Source organism: Aspergillus niger (assembly GCF_000002855.4).
Source record: "Aspergillus niger supercontig An18".
NCBI classification, from domain to species: Eukaryota; Fungi; Ascomycota; class Eurotiomycetes; order Eurotiales; family Aspergillaceae; genus Aspergillus; species Aspergillus niger.
Window position 1 is genome coordinate 472,719 of NT_166533.1, and position 14,377 is coordinate 487,095.

Consider the following 14,377-nt stretch of genomic DNA (forward strand, 5'->3'; position numbering starts at 1 on the left):
GAAACCCGAACACGTCTACAAAGGACAACAGCTTCCTTTAGCCCAGCCTAATACCAGCCAGGTACTTTGTCAGTACTTTAGCAGGAGTAGTCCATAACAAGCGGTAATGTACTCAATACAGAAAGATTTGATCTATCAACGTAGGCAGCCTATGTTTCCACTCCTCTGCCACTAACTAGATCAGGGACAGTGGAGAGCAGCAGACGCCCCCAGACAAATATAGTAAGGTGACGAGGACAGGATCGACCAACGCAGGGGCTAATCGGACCTCAGGGATTAATCAGTTCGACAAGGTCGTCGGGTATACACGCATCAACCGTGCAACCTGTGCCTATCCTCTTCTTCCTCTTCTTGATTTTTCTGGTTTGTGATCCCTCAGATGATGCTGCAGGTGCACCGATCAGTCAGTCTTGTTTACTGCCATGCTCAATCCACCCCACGCTTTACAATCTGATGCATAGAAAACCCCCTATACAGGATAGGATGCATGAAGACTGGTCGAAGCGGTAGGTAGATAGATAGATATGTATCCCATACAGAGCTGGATATGGGGTCGTGCTTATCTCTGACTCACGATCACCGGAGAAACAACCAGTCCCCACCCCCACGGAATCTATCTGCAACCCTCCCCCTGTCCCACCAATCGTCTGACCGCCACAGCCACAGCAAAACTATAATAGATGGCGGGAAGTGTGACGGTCTTATCTACAGCCAGTCTGGAGGAAGCTTTGCTGGCAGATGATGGTTCCTGTTTATTTGAGTTCCTGTTTAGGTACTTTGTTTGGGCCGCGACGGCCCGTTTGGCGGTTGGAAGCGTCGTTCATCTTACCGGGATGTTTGCTGGGTATGCACGGATACAATAGGAATGTTATGATTTGAAATGAAGTTAGTGTAGTCCGTGAAGTAATATTAGATCTTGTGTGGAGTGTCTTGTGCCAGACGGAATTCATGGATTGTGTTTCTGTCATGGATAAATACTAGGATCTCAGTGTCCAAGATCGGAAAATAGTATACTATGATGTAAGAATCCAAACGGGTATTATTTCCACCGGACTACGGAGTAGATACTAGCAGTGGGATTATATTATGGCTGGCTATTGACAGGGATTCGCGACATGGTGTTGTAGATCGTATATTAGCTCGATCTTGATTAATAATGTGGAAGTGGCTGTTCGTGTTATGGTCTTGTGACCGTTTCCTATGTATACAGGTAGTTCGTATGGTACGTCCCGTGTTGGTTTAGTCCTGTCTTTTGATATACTTCGGTAGACATAGCATGTAACTATTATTGTTGGAGTAGCTACGAAGACAGAGAAGGGGTTTAGGCTATGTTTCAGCCATACACTAAATATATTATCTTGTCCTGTTCATATAACTGCAACTAGTTCATAACATTCCTACTTACTTAGGTTCATGAAATCAACTCCATGGGGCAGTACTGTGCACTATCAAGCTATGAAGTAACTGCTCTTGATACCACTAAGGACACAATAATGTTGCTGATGTCTGGGCTAAGAAATAAGAGTCTCGGCCCCAGGAACCTTAGACCTCATACTTCACTTGCTCTGAGAGCTCGTCCACTATCCACGATCAACAATATTAGTGGGTGGCAAAAGAAAGATCCGAGCATATTTGTGAATAGCTCTGGGGTTTCAGCCAGGGTAGTCCCTTTAATGAGGTCAGAGTTAGTTTCAGGTAATGTTTAGCTATACGCCTACCATCTTTGGGCTGGGAATCAGCAATGAAGGAAGTACCTCTGACAAGTGCTTGTGCATTATTGTGCTTGTAATCAGAGATAGTAAATGGCCAATTACATATCTTCTAGCTGTTCCAATACGTGCTTGAGATTCTGTCCAGTAGCGCTTGCATCGTGAGCAAACTGAGCTACGCCAGTGTTAGAAACTTCTAACCTAGTCCAATCTATGAGGTAGTATTACCATCTGCAGTCCCATCTAAATCATCTCATGCATCTTTCTTTTCAGGAACAAAGTAGCAGGAGATATACTCGACTCCAGTTGACGTGGAGTATAGTCTGGGGCATAGAAGCGGAGATAACCGTACGGCTCTGATATCGATTCACGACCAATTATTATCCACCAGTATACATAGGATACGAAAACTGATGATAATTGCTTACAAAGTCCACAAAAGGCTGCGATTCATGGTAGAATGCAAGTTTACATGTTTCTCCAACGTCTGCAGAAATGTAGAATTCCTTTGCAGCAGCACGGAAAACACTGCCGACTTCTGAATATACCAGAAGGTATGTTTTCCCCGAATTACCAACAATAACAGAAACCTTCTCAGTGACTAGATACCCTTTTGAGTTGTAGTTCAAGAAGTCTGCCGTAGTTCGATGGAAATACCGAGCCGAAGGCGATCTTCTGAGCCTGTGCAAGGAAGTGGGGAACCGGTAAGCACGGTAAAAACATATTAAAAAAGAAAAGACAGAACTAATCTTCTTCGCGTGCATGGAGTGCAACAGACCCTGATTAGGTTACAAGTATACATGTAGTGATGATACTACTAACTAGTAGATAGTAGATAGCGATAAGCAGCAAACGACGATGTGGGTCACTGCGATAAAGCTGTAAGGCAGATAACCCGAGGTATATTCCAATGGATACTAGTAGTACTGCTAGATATCGGAGTGGAAGAATATATCGGCCGTACAATGTAGCGAGCTATGCTGCTAATTCACTCTGCATAAGATCTTTTGCCATTCTTTAGTCTTCTTCTACTACTACGTACTATCTTCTATGCCCAAAGGGCCTCCCCTCTACTCTCATATTGACTTAGCTCATTGTGAATTTATCATGAAGGACCCCCGATGGTACTCCTCAAGGTTCGCTGGAGCGGAAGAATAAATGCCCATTGAATGGACATGGACGCCGCTATCTTGTCCAAAAGACCTCATTGAGTATGGCTTAGTCACTTCGTAGAACTATCGATGCCATACACCCATCATCCATGAAAAGGATGCAGAAATACCTATTTCAGCCCTGCATTATCCAACCCGTGTTTGGCCATAAGCTACTCGTAGTTTACTACTAATTCCCCAGTAACGAAGTGCTAGACTGACTGGACTAACTTCCAATCTGACCAAGTCAGGCAATCCATGAGGAATGGAACACCATGGATGGCTGAGACAATGACTGAAAAGGGTCATGGGAATCTTGATTCCCCATTGGACAGAGATAAGGGAAACCTGCACGGTGTCCATTCATCAGCCGCTCATCCAGCCAGCCATCATACCTGTCTAGGTAGTAGATAGTTTACAATGAAAAACTGGATTCGTATTGAATTTGGGTTCCTTTACCTTTCCTCCTACTATTCAAGCTCTCTTAACTATATATTCTTCCCTGTTTCAATAAATTAGATAATAATACTGAACTGAAACAACCTGACACATAACATAACATACGGAGTATAGTATCATACATACATACGTACAGTAATAACCAATCCTAATCAACATAACCAGTAGTATGACAGCAGGCGTGAACTCTATCCTACCTGTCATGGCGTCATCAGGCCATTATTAACCTCCGCGTGTTGAGTTTATTTTTATTGACTGTGGGGTGGTTAGAAGTTACCTGGTATCCTAGATAGTACCTGTGGGTGTAGATCAGCGATCGTATTATTCTCTCTCTTGTCTTGGGAGAGTTTGAGATGATAAAATACCCTACTATCTGACTGAACTCTGACAATAATATTCGACTCATCGCAACTGCTGACTACAGTAATAGACTAACTAACTATCCCTGGCACTCCCCCCTGCCTAATGACACACACACACACACACGACGTACATGCAGCGGCTGGGCTCGGGCTCAGGGGACAACAAAATAATAACAACAATAATATTATCAAGGAATAATATAATAGTAACTACGGAGTAATGCGCCTTGGCTCGCGTGATACCCAAAACCCAGATTTAAACTTTCTGTCACACGCATGCCTTCATCATGACCATCCCCTTTACTACCACGCATTTTAATTCACAAATGTATCCAATAATAATAGCTAAGTACTCTCTATCCATTAGCGATAGCACATACAAACCACATCACAGTGGTCTATCAAACAAACCACGATGGCCTATTAATAACGGAACTGTTCCGAGAAGGCGCACTTAAGCATCAAACGCAACTAAGCCCAATCCACGGAGCCTTAAGTCGCCTTAATTTATAATCTAGCACGTATCGGGACAGTCCTGCACGGCTAGAGTAGCCTGGTAGACAGCCTTGAGCTAGATGAATTAGGGAGGTCGCTAGAGAAGGACTACTTAGTAGCTGCGTTAGTTTAGGTTAGTTCGATCCGGAATTAGTAGCCTTTAGTCGCTGTAGTGTACTCCGGACTCCGTGCTACTTATCACATTCTAATCGGCGGAGGTCAACTTGGTTTCACCGTGTTCAGTCAGGCTCATCCCGCGCATAAGCGGTATTTGTAGATGATATCCAAAGTAAAAGATAGTAGCAATTATTCTACCTAAAAGCCAGCCAGGTGTAGTCTAGCAATATTCCAAATGAATAGGTGGTTCTCCCCCCTTTCCCAAACGCCTCGCTATGTCCCCTAGTCCTAAGGGGAACGCCTCCAATATCTATGCAAACAAATATGTACAAGAGAAAAAAAAAGGGAAGAAGAATAGCCAAGCCCGGAATCCATGCGCCTCGCTGTGCGCAATGAGTGTAAAGAAAAAAAAAGAAACCTGAGGTGAAGCGGCACTGGTCTACAGACTGCTCACAGAGATCCCGACCCAACGAGAGGGAACTGCATTCTCGTCCTCATCCTCATCCTCGTAATAGTCGTATCGAACATAACGGCCCTGACTGCCCTTTCGGGGAGGCAGCCAGATTCGGGCCCGCGTCGGGACGTCGTCCCGCAGCTTGCCGCTGCGTCGCATGTTCATCTCGAGGACCACCATGCGCAGGAAATCGCTGTTTTCCCGCGGCTCGCGCTGGCGTGACATGGGCGGGATCTCGGGGTCGAATGGTAGCATCTGTCGGTCGCGGCCCTCGGAGCGTGCTAGGTGGAACCCGCTCCTGCGACTGCCGCGCCTACCCGAGCGATGGTACGTTTGCATTTGCACGGAAACAGGGCAGTTGGGGCTATCAAGGGACTCGTGTGGGTATTCCTGATAAGCGTACATCTCCGCTGGTGAGACCGTTATTGGGTTCAGGTACCGTCGGAGTGCGGGAGACGGCGGCTCGTTCATGGGCGGAGGCCGTCGGTCGTCCGTCATCTCCGGCGTAATCGTGAAGAGAGACCGGGTCAGAAAGTCGTCCGGCTGAACGGAAGGAGTAGCAAAGGCCGAGACACTCTGTGCAGCAGATTTGATCGCTCGCAAAGAAGCCGTTAGGTTTGATTTGAATGTGGATCCTAAACGCGGGAACGTTCGAGATGGAGTCGGGCTCTTAGGGGTCAGATCGGGCAATGAGGCCTGCTCGATGAACTCCTCTTCCGTGTCCGAAATTTCGCTGTCTAGCAAAGGGTGGTCGAAGATGCAGTTCTCACAGGGTGATTGGCGGTGAAACTTCCGCTCCATCGGGCTCCGCTGACTTGACGGCGTAGACGGTGCCGGGAGACTGGACGGTGAGTCGTAGTCGCGATCCAACGACGGCGTCGACTCAAGGGACATAGAGCAAGCGGAGAAGGACGGCGCCTCGCTGTCACAATCACTCCCAACTGTAGACTTGTCGACCTCCTCCGGGGGACTCAGAAGTAAATCCAGCACTGTGTTGCCAGTGCTCTCCATCAGGTTATCGCCGACACCGTCCATCAACAACTTGCTAAATTCCTGCACATGATTCACACGAGGCAGTTTTCTGCGGTTGCGAGACTCCCGAACACTCCAACCACGGCGAGGCACGGGGATTGCTGTGGCTTCCAAAATCGAGGCAATCGAACTTGGCACGGACCGGTCAGTCAAAGTGGCCGACGACGACTTGTGAGACACCGTTCTAGACTTCTTCGGCGTGGCTGGCCCTTTCTTTGCAGTCTGACAATGTACCGACGTCACGCGAGGAGCCCGCTTCGGGGGTATCACAACCGGACTGGTGTGCATGGACTGCGGAGAAGAGTCGGATGGAAGTTCGAGACTCGCATAGTCGTGGACGGCGAGAAGATCCAAGGAGGACTTGGTGACTGGAGTCCTCTCACCATGTTGACGGTAAGAAGTCTTCGGAGAGGGAGGCAGGGAACTGAAAAGATAAGCTCTTGGGACCATCATCTTCACAATTTAAATCCACGGCAAAACTGTTTGATAAGGCGTCCTAGGCCTGTCGAGGCGCTCTGGTCGAGAGTCTGAGCGAGATACATGGATGGGAAGAGAGCACGAGAGCAGAAGAGGAGGGAGGGGAACGTCCAGTGGGCAGTTCCCCAGCGGGAGTATATCTGATAGATATAGTCTAGTAGTCTGAGCAGATCGGCTATTAGCAACAACACACTTGCTGTGTTGGCACTGGCCAGAGACCCAGCCGAGCGGAAGGATGCCAAATGCGGAAGACGGCTGGGTCCGTATGCAGGCACGCGACTATTGCAGGTAGCGAGAGAGATGGGGACGGCAAGTGAGGCAGATGTCCACCGGAACGAGTTTAGAGAGGACAGTAGGGAGACGACGAAGACGAGGATGATGAAAAGATAGTAGACAAGGAGAAGATCCAAAGGAACCAAAGAAGCAGGGAGGGAGGCAGAGAGAGGGAGAGGATAAGACGAGCCAAGCCCAGGACAGTCAGCGGCACAAGGGAAGAACTGTGTAGTAATGATCTCAAACCAGGAAATCCAGAAAAGGCAGATAACGGGGAAACAAACTAAAAGAGAAAGTGACGGTAACAATTAATCTTAACCTCAGGCTGAACCGGTACTAGTACGTGGGTGGATGACGGTTTGTCCGTAACATCGGGTCCCGGCGGAGTCCACTAGACTGCAAAGGTAATATTGATCGCATAACAGAAAAGCTGCAGGCGCCTGACCGCATCGCACAGCGTTAGCGCCCTCGTCGTTTGTAGTCCCCCCAAACGGTTTAGCGCCCCCTCGCTGGGCTTTCAGTATAGTGAGGCGCCAAATGGGGGTTGGTTGGGTTCAGGCGGTAAGGGCGGGTGCCGACTCCCGGAACAACCCTGGTACACCGCAGCAGTCTGCCCAACGCCTACCGTGTGACCCTCAACTGTTCTAGCGCGGTAATGGCTGTGTATCACCTCGGCTCACGGTAACTTCTGGAACCGCCAGTGTCCCAAAGAGGTAGCGGCAGAATGTCTCCTTCCCCACTAAAGAATGTTCCATATTACCGAGTGTTACGTACTTCTCCCCCGTCACACCGTAACTTTGGTGGTTGCAATTACCATCACCGATTAGCATCATTATTGTGGGAGACGGGGGTTGGTCGGACTTTTGTGTGTCTGCCCAACCACCAACCACCCATATTGATCTTCGTGGGTGGGTGTCATCTCCTCGGAAATGATGTCGGGACAAAGGAACATTTGTCTCCCTTTTCCGTGTAAACATGCTGTCCTTTGCAATACTGGTAGACATTTGAATACGCCGGGTATCACCAAAGTACCGTACACAGTAGGACGGGGACAGCCTTGTGCCTGGCTGGCTGCCTGCAGATATCGATTTCTTTCCTAAAGAGGCGTCAAGAATCTGATTTCCGGTAATTAATAATCCGGGATCCTCCAGACGATCCGCAAGGCTTGGCGCCGAGGATCGCATTGGCTTGGGCCTCATTGGGTCAAGCACGGAGGACGCTTGCGGAGTCTCCCCGATGCACACACACTCTGCCGAGGACCAATGCTTCGTCTACTTTTTGAGAACAGCATCAGGCCAAGACCATTATATGCGCTTGAGAAGAAGCGGTAAAGTGCTGAGGGTGTCCCTTGGGAATGTCAACGTCTACTCTCTCTATTCAACCTGTTCGATTGACGTTAATGACCAGTGAAGCATGATGACTCATCCAATTCTGGCCTTTCCTGGCCTTGTACAAAGCATAGTGGACTTATGCAAGGCCTCCAGCAAGTCAGCCAAAACTCGTAGGGTGAGTCCTCAAAGGTCATGGAATGACGCCTACAGGATATACACCAGAATGATTGAGATCATTCGTTCCAGGGGCTCGGCCTTCCCGAACTTTGAGAAACAAGCAGCCCCATGCTCTCTGCAGATACGTGCAGTGATTACCATAGCCGACACTGAAGGACTGGCAGCTGCTAGGCTCAAACCATGCCGCTACATATCCTAGTCATCAAAGGGATCAGTACGGGGCGAGTCAGTCTAACATTTTATACTAATGCAGGAGGAAATCGAGTGACCAAACAGTACTTCGTATAGTTCTTGGCGATATCCCTTTTTAACGACTTGGGAGATGAACCAATTTGCAAAAAAACAGGACACAGAAAGTAAAGGGATAAGACATGAACACAGAATACAGAAGGTGATTCCTTCCAAGTTGACCCTTTGAGAAAATTCCCGTGTCGTATCCGTTCTTTTACCACAACTACGGCTGATGATGAAGTGCGAATGATTTGTGAATGACATTGCCCTTGTCTAGCCCACCGGACGTCTTAGAAGCCGCTCATGGAGCTAGGAAAGAGCATCTGCCGGAATTGATCTATTTGTGGCCTTACCAGTACGGGATCTATTGATAGGAAATGCTTGACCGGTCCTGAAGACCCCGAGTCCCACCATTTGTGTCGCGAGGCAGTGATTATGCAGAGTAATGCTGTGTGTATGTGCACTATATCAATGAGCGTACTAACCAGCATATCTCGAACCAAACCTTGGTACACCAGCCATTCCGTCCTGCCAGATTACAGTCGAGACCCAGGCTTGGCCCCAACCTGCACCCTTTCCCAACCCCAGTTCATCAACACATGCACAAAGCCTCTGATCTCATCCGGCTTGTTATCCGCATGTAGCATCAAGCGGACACGCTTCTCCTCCTTGGATACAGCAGGATATAGGACCACATGTGTGCGGAACCTGTATTCCTGCAGCCTCTGCTGTAGCTTGTGACATTGTCCTTGTTCACTCATGATAGGGATGATGGCCACGGAAATCTCCTCGTTCTTATCATGCTCAATAGAGGGGAACTTTAGAACACTGGAATTTGAGATAGTCTGTTGCATTGGATGCATGAGAATGAGCCGATGGAAGAGCTTAATATTTGTGCGTAGCCTCTGGCGGCGCTGTTTACGGTAGACTCTGTTTCGTCTTGGAATATAGTGGAAGGGTTCAGTTGCTACTGTTCTTACTTGCTTCCCGTCTGCGCTGCTGAGGGTGGAGAACGAAGCTTTGATAGCGGCGATTGTGGGGAAGGAAGGCCCGTTTGAGTACATCAGGCCTCGTACAGAGTTGGCCATGTATTTCTTGATCAAAGGATCGCGCATGACCACCCCTGGTGCACGTTAAGCTAGGCAATCACGGAGGCCGCATACATACCACCCAAGGCACCAGGACCTTTGCCAAAGCTCTGCATCGAAACAACAGGTTTCCCTTTACTGTTCCAAATGACTTAGGTATCCTGAGCCGTTGGGCCCAACAATACCCTTTTAAGTGAGTCTCATCAATCATGAGCAAACCATTGCCAGCCGGTAGCGCATCTATTAATGCGAAAAGATCTCCAGGATAGGAAAATATCCCCTTCAATACTGTAAAACGCTCTAGAACACGGCATACGTGGGGAATGGTGATGTTGCTTGGAGGTGCCGTGGATTCTGGTTCAGCATGTTAGGGAATTATACAAATTTGCCTTGGCTGCTCTCCTGTTCTTTGCCAGGAAGGGCTCAAGAATGAATGCATCAAGGCTTTCCATCGTCATAATTATTCTTTTATTAAAAAAAGTCCCCATTTGCATCAACCACTCAATTTAAATTCTGCCATCAATTTTCAACTGGACTCGATTTTCCGCTAAGACAGGAGTCCAATCCAGATGGCACAGTCTACAATGGTTTGCTATACCATGATGGAAAGAGTTCTGGCACGCATATCCTCCGCCCACTCATTGAGAGACCGGGTGTAAAACATGTCACGTCTATTGCTCGAGTCAGAAATGGCCAAAGCGCAGCTGCTTAAGTGCAAAAGGCCATGGAGAAATACGACCTGTTTCCCAAGTCGTTGGTAGTTTCTTAGAAAATCATGATACTGGAGGGAGATATCGGCGACGAGCAGCTTGGGATTGGGTCCGAGCGGTTCAACTAGCTGATTGATTGGGCCAGTGTGATCTTCGTCGTTACGGCCAAGGTCAACTTCTGCGAGTCGTATCAGGAACATCACCGCGACAGCATCAAAGGGACACGGAACATTATGAACGCTGCAGCGCTCAGTCGCCGCAGCCGTTCCGTTACGTGTCCAGTATTTATGTCTTCGGTTTGACGGGTATATTCTAGGCACGCGAACTACTATCCCTGAAGACTGTCCATTGATATTCCACCTGCCTGCCTTGCGATACGACATTGGATACAGGCAGAGCCAGTGGACAGCCGAGGTGATGGCGCGCCGCAGGCAGGAGAAGGGCCTTCCGATCGCCATCTGCCGTTCGGCTTCATCATCGGGGATAGTGTCACTGGCTCCAGTAACACTGATGACCTTATTTCGCGACTGGGTGTCGATTGCGTTGAGGGAACAAGAACCTTGGTCAAGACTACCACATCGTGTCCCCCGACCGGACCCAGATGATCACAGTTAAGGATACCATCACTCTCCTCCACTAAGCCGGGTATCCCGTGCGGACGATCGATTACTCTGAATGGGCCGAGCAGGCGGTCCAGTCAGGCAAGTCGATGTGTTGAGATGCTGTATCAATTTCTGGAAGCGAAAGGGGTTCTATGATGTGTAAAACTGGTTAGCCTATGGGTAGGATGACAGGGGCTTGGAGTGATGGTGAAGCACATGGCTACGTAGTAGTAGATAAGCCGATGGCCATCCTCATAGATCAGGCATCCTTATTGGGGACTGCCAACACGCAGACACACTAGTCCTCTTTCAGTAATATGTAACCAGCAGTACTTTGTAACCACCTACTTGTAACTGGTCAGATTGTATGAAGCATCACGGTCCATGTGACACAATGGAGATGGTGCCGACCGAAAGCGATCCAGATCATTCCTTCGACGGTGGGATGCCATTCTTTCTTCCAATCGGATGTGTCTGATAGGCAGAGCAGAGAAAAAGAAAGCATATCTCGAGTCTCTTGCAGATATGAATCTCACAGTACTAAGTAGTAGTCGTTCCCACGCAGGACTCCAAGATGAATGATTCGCCCATAATGAATCTAGCATAGTCTGTCATCATCTTCTATAACTCAGACTGATGCCTACTGACATTTGTCTTTTCTTGTAACTCCTTAACTGCATACTGTTTAACTAAGTTCTGTGGACGGGGGCATTAGTCATCCACCGTTGCTTATCGACGCCATTCCAACCGGGCCAGATCGTCGAGCTGCCGGCGCAGTTGCACCGACTCGCTACTATCTCTTCCTCTTTTTACTCCCCCAGCATTGTCCAATCATCCTGCACAGATCATCTCCTCTTATCATCACCCGTCGACTTTCTTTCATTCCATGCTGATTGCTTTGCCCCGTACAAACCCCTCCCGTTTCCATCTTCTACCAGAGCAGCCGTCGCCTCCACTTGCGGGTCGTTTCGTCAATCCATTCCTGCACGTCGCGGGGTAGCCTATTTCTTTTTGTGGTTCGATCTGGGCTTGACTGACTGACTGATCTGTGAGTCGCCCCCAACATGCATCTCTTGACATCCTAAAATCCTCCGATTGCGCAACACCCATCCTCTGCACTAAGCAGCTCCTTCTGCGACATTGCCAATAGTACCGTCCTAGCTCTGCGCACTTGCCTAACTAATGCCTCTACCACGGCCTCAGATTCGCTACTCTGGCTGTCGAGCTTATGCCGGTACCCTCGACCCGCGCTTCCCCTCCACCCATTCTGTGCAGGGGCCTTCAGGGTTCCCTCTCCAGCAGCCCGACCCGCTCTTTCCCCCCTCGAGAAGCATGCTTCGCCCTGTTTTGACGCTTCCTCCGAACACTCCTGGGTGGACCTGACAGCGATGGAAGACAGCTCCGCGGAGAAGTCGCAAGAGATGGACGCCACGCCCACCCTGACAGGGTCTCGAGGGAAAGCTTCGACCAGAACCCAAGGTACAAAATCGGATAATGGCCCGGCTTCTAAACGACGTTGTGTCAGTACGGCATGTATTGCATGCCGCAGGAGGAAATCCAAGGTACGACCGCCTCCAAATGCTGTACATGCTCTTTGTAGCTGATGGTGTGGTTTAGTGCGATGGAAACCTACCGAGTTGCGCAGCCTGTTCCTCTGTCTATCATACAGCCTGTATAGTACTGCCCTTCCCTGTTGGTGTCACAGATGAGGCTCACAATATCCCAGGCGTCTACGATCCGAATTCCGACCATCGCAGGAAAGGTGTATATAAGAAGGACACCGACGCGCTGAGAACGAAGAACACAACCCTGTTGACGTTGATACAAGCCTTACTGAATTACGAAGAGGAGGATGCATTCGATCTGGTTCGCCAGATCCGGTCCTGCGATAATCTCGAAGATGTTGCACAATCGATCCTCGGCCAAGGGAGAGGTTCCACGGCGGGCCCCGAGGACACAGCAGCTAGCGGGGATGAAGCCCTAACGCAGGCTGATCAGTTCGAGTCGGAGTTAGCAGGGAAGATGAGTGAGCTTGTTTTGGACGGCTCCCGCAAGTTCATTGGGGGCACGTCGAATCTCATTTTTTTGCCTCCCGGGTCGGAGCTGAACGAATTTAGACCATCTCTAGGTGCCCAGGAACTGGACCAGGGCCACGGTGATTATTCCGTCACACAGTGGACTCGTGTTACCCAGGATGAGAGACTGATCAGTCATCTCATGACAATGTACTTTACCTGGCATTATCCGTTCTTCACGACTCTCTCCAAGGATTTATTCTATCGGGACTATATACGTGGCGTGCCCAGCCAGTACTGTTCGACTTTGCTCGTCAATGCAATGCTAGCGCTCGGTTGTCATTTCAGCTCCTGGGAAGGCGCTCGGGAAGATCCAGAGAATTCTGCCACAGCGGGCGATCATTTCTTCAAAGAGGCCAAGAGGTTATTCTTCGAGAACGATGAACATGCGAATGCAAAGCTATGCACCGTACAAGCGCTGGCTCTGCTGTCGGTGCGTGAGGCGGGTTGTGGCCGCGAAAGCAAGGGCTGGGTCTACAGTGGGATGAGCTTCCGGATGGCCTTCGACTTGGGCCTCAACTTTGACTCCACCAGTCTCGGGGCGCGGGATCTGGGCGAGGAAGAAGTGGATGCACGCCGGATAACATTCTGGGGTTGCTTTTTGTTCGATAAGTACGTGACCATACAAGTCCTCTAGAGAATTTTTGATAAGGTCTAACATTTGCAGGTGCTGGTCTAATTACCTTGGTCGACAGCCCCAATTGATGGGATCTAGCATTAGCGTGCCGAAAGTGGATATATTGCCTAACGAGGAAGCTGAACTATGGTCCCCATACATGGACACCGGAGTAGGTCGTGAGCACACTCAGCCGTCGCGAATTCGAGCTGTTGCTTCTCAGATCTTCCGGCTGTGCGAGATCAATGGTGATCTGCTTGTGTTCTTTTATGACCCGACTCCGAAGGAGAAACCTTCCACTAAGCAGGCGGAACTCAAGAAACTCAGCGATCTTCACACCCGGCTCGAAGCCTGGAAGAAGGATCTACCAAAGGAACTCAGACCACAAGAGGGGCAGCTCCCTCAGGCACTTTTGATGCAGTAAGTTTCATGGTTTGGGCTGCTGATGCATTAAGCTGTTTCACTGACAGACCGAAAGTATGTTCTACCAGCTCCTCCTCATACACCTTTATCGACCATTCCTCAAATACACCAAAGTCAATTCGCCGCTTCCTCAACATGTGTCTCCCCGGAAACTGTGCACGCAGGCTGCTTCGGCAATCTCGAAGTTGCTGAGGATGTACAAACGGACCTACGGGTTCAAGCAAATCTGCAACGTTGCAGTCTATATGGCCCATACCGCGTTGACTGTGCATCTGCTCAACCTTCCAGAGAAGAATGCTCAGCGAGATGTCATCCATGGTCTACGGCATCTCGAAGAGATGGGTGAGAGCTGGCTCTGCGCACGGCGCACCCTTAGGATTCTAGAGATTTCTGCCAACAAGTGGCATGTCGAACTGCCAGCAGAGGCAACAGCCACTTTTGAACAAACACATGCCAAATGGGGATCCTGGGGATCCTGGGATCAAGCGATATCCCCTCCGCCTTCTGAGGAGTCACCGCCAGCTCCAACCATGCATCACTCGGTTGCGGATCCGAACAGTGTGCTTTATCCACAGACTGGGAGACTGAKGGTTCA

General features: G+C 49.3%; 6 protein-coding genes across 6 annotated transcripts; 3 read left to right on the top strand and 3 right to left on the bottom strand.

Annotated features, from left to right (window-relative positions):
• Positions 1-680: 680 nt before the first annotated feature.
• Positions 681-981, top strand: An18g02290 (hypothetical protein; the record flags this gene model as incomplete). Its single annotated transcript, XM_059745643.1, has 2 exons — positions 681-844; positions 927-981. 2 exons carry the CDS (start codon positions 681-683, stop codon positions 979-981), a joined length of 219 nt encoding a protein of 72 aa, XP_059605029.1.
• Positions 982-2,181: 1,200 nt separating this feature from the next.
• An18g02300 (hypothetical protein) lies at positions 2,182-2,594 on the top strand (the record flags this gene model as incomplete). The annotated part of the gene is made up of 3 exons (XM_059745644.1): positions 2,182-2,263; positions 2,334-2,413; positions 2,538-2,594. 3 exons carry the CDS (start codon positions 2,182-2,184, stop codon positions 2,592-2,594), a joined length of 219 nt encoding a protein of 72 aa, XP_059605030.1.
• Positions 2,595-4,513: 1,919 nt separating this feature from the next.
• On the bottom strand, positions 4,514-6,232 carry An18g02305 (hypothetical protein; the record flags this gene model as incomplete). Its single annotated transcript, XM_059745645.1, has 2 exons — positions 4,514-4,603; positions 4,748-6,232. 2 exons carry the CDS (start codon positions 6,230-6,232, stop codon positions 4,514-4,516), a joined length of 1,575 nt encoding a protein of 524 aa, XP_059605031.1.
• A 2-nt stretch (positions 6,233-6,234) lies between these two features.
• An18g02310 (hypothetical protein) lies at positions 6,235-7,728 on the bottom strand (the record flags this gene model as incomplete). The annotated part of the gene is made up of 3 exons (XM_059745646.1): positions 6,235-6,812; positions 7,210-7,268; positions 7,304-7,728. 3 exons carry the CDS (start codon positions 7,726-7,728, stop codon positions 6,235-6,237), a joined length of 1,062 nt encoding a protein of 353 aa, XP_059605032.1.
• A 1,076-nt stretch (positions 7,729-8,804) lies between these two features.
• Positions 8,805-9,472, bottom strand: An18g02320 (uncharacterized protein; the record flags this gene model as incomplete). The annotated part of the gene is made up of 3 exons (XM_059745647.1): positions 8,805-9,182; positions 9,249-9,391; positions 9,436-9,472. The coding sequence occupies 3 exons, from the start codon at positions 9,470-9,472 to the stop codon at positions 8,805-8,807; spliced, it is 558 nt and encodes a 185-aa protein (XP_059605033.1).
• A 2,584-nt stretch (positions 9,473-12,056) lies between these two features.
• An18g02330 (uncharacterized protein) lies at positions 12,057-14,375 on the top strand (the record flags this gene model as incomplete). Its single annotated transcript, XM_059745648.1, is given in 6 exon segments — positions 12,057-12,230; positions 12,286-12,340; positions 12,395-13,355; positions 13,411-13,779; positions 13,815-13,836; positions 13,851-14,375. Coding segments are annotated over 6 exon segments (2,106 nt in total), but the record flags the coding sequence as incomplete, so codon positions are not given.
• Between the last annotated feature and the right edge of the window lie 2 nt (positions 14,376-14,377).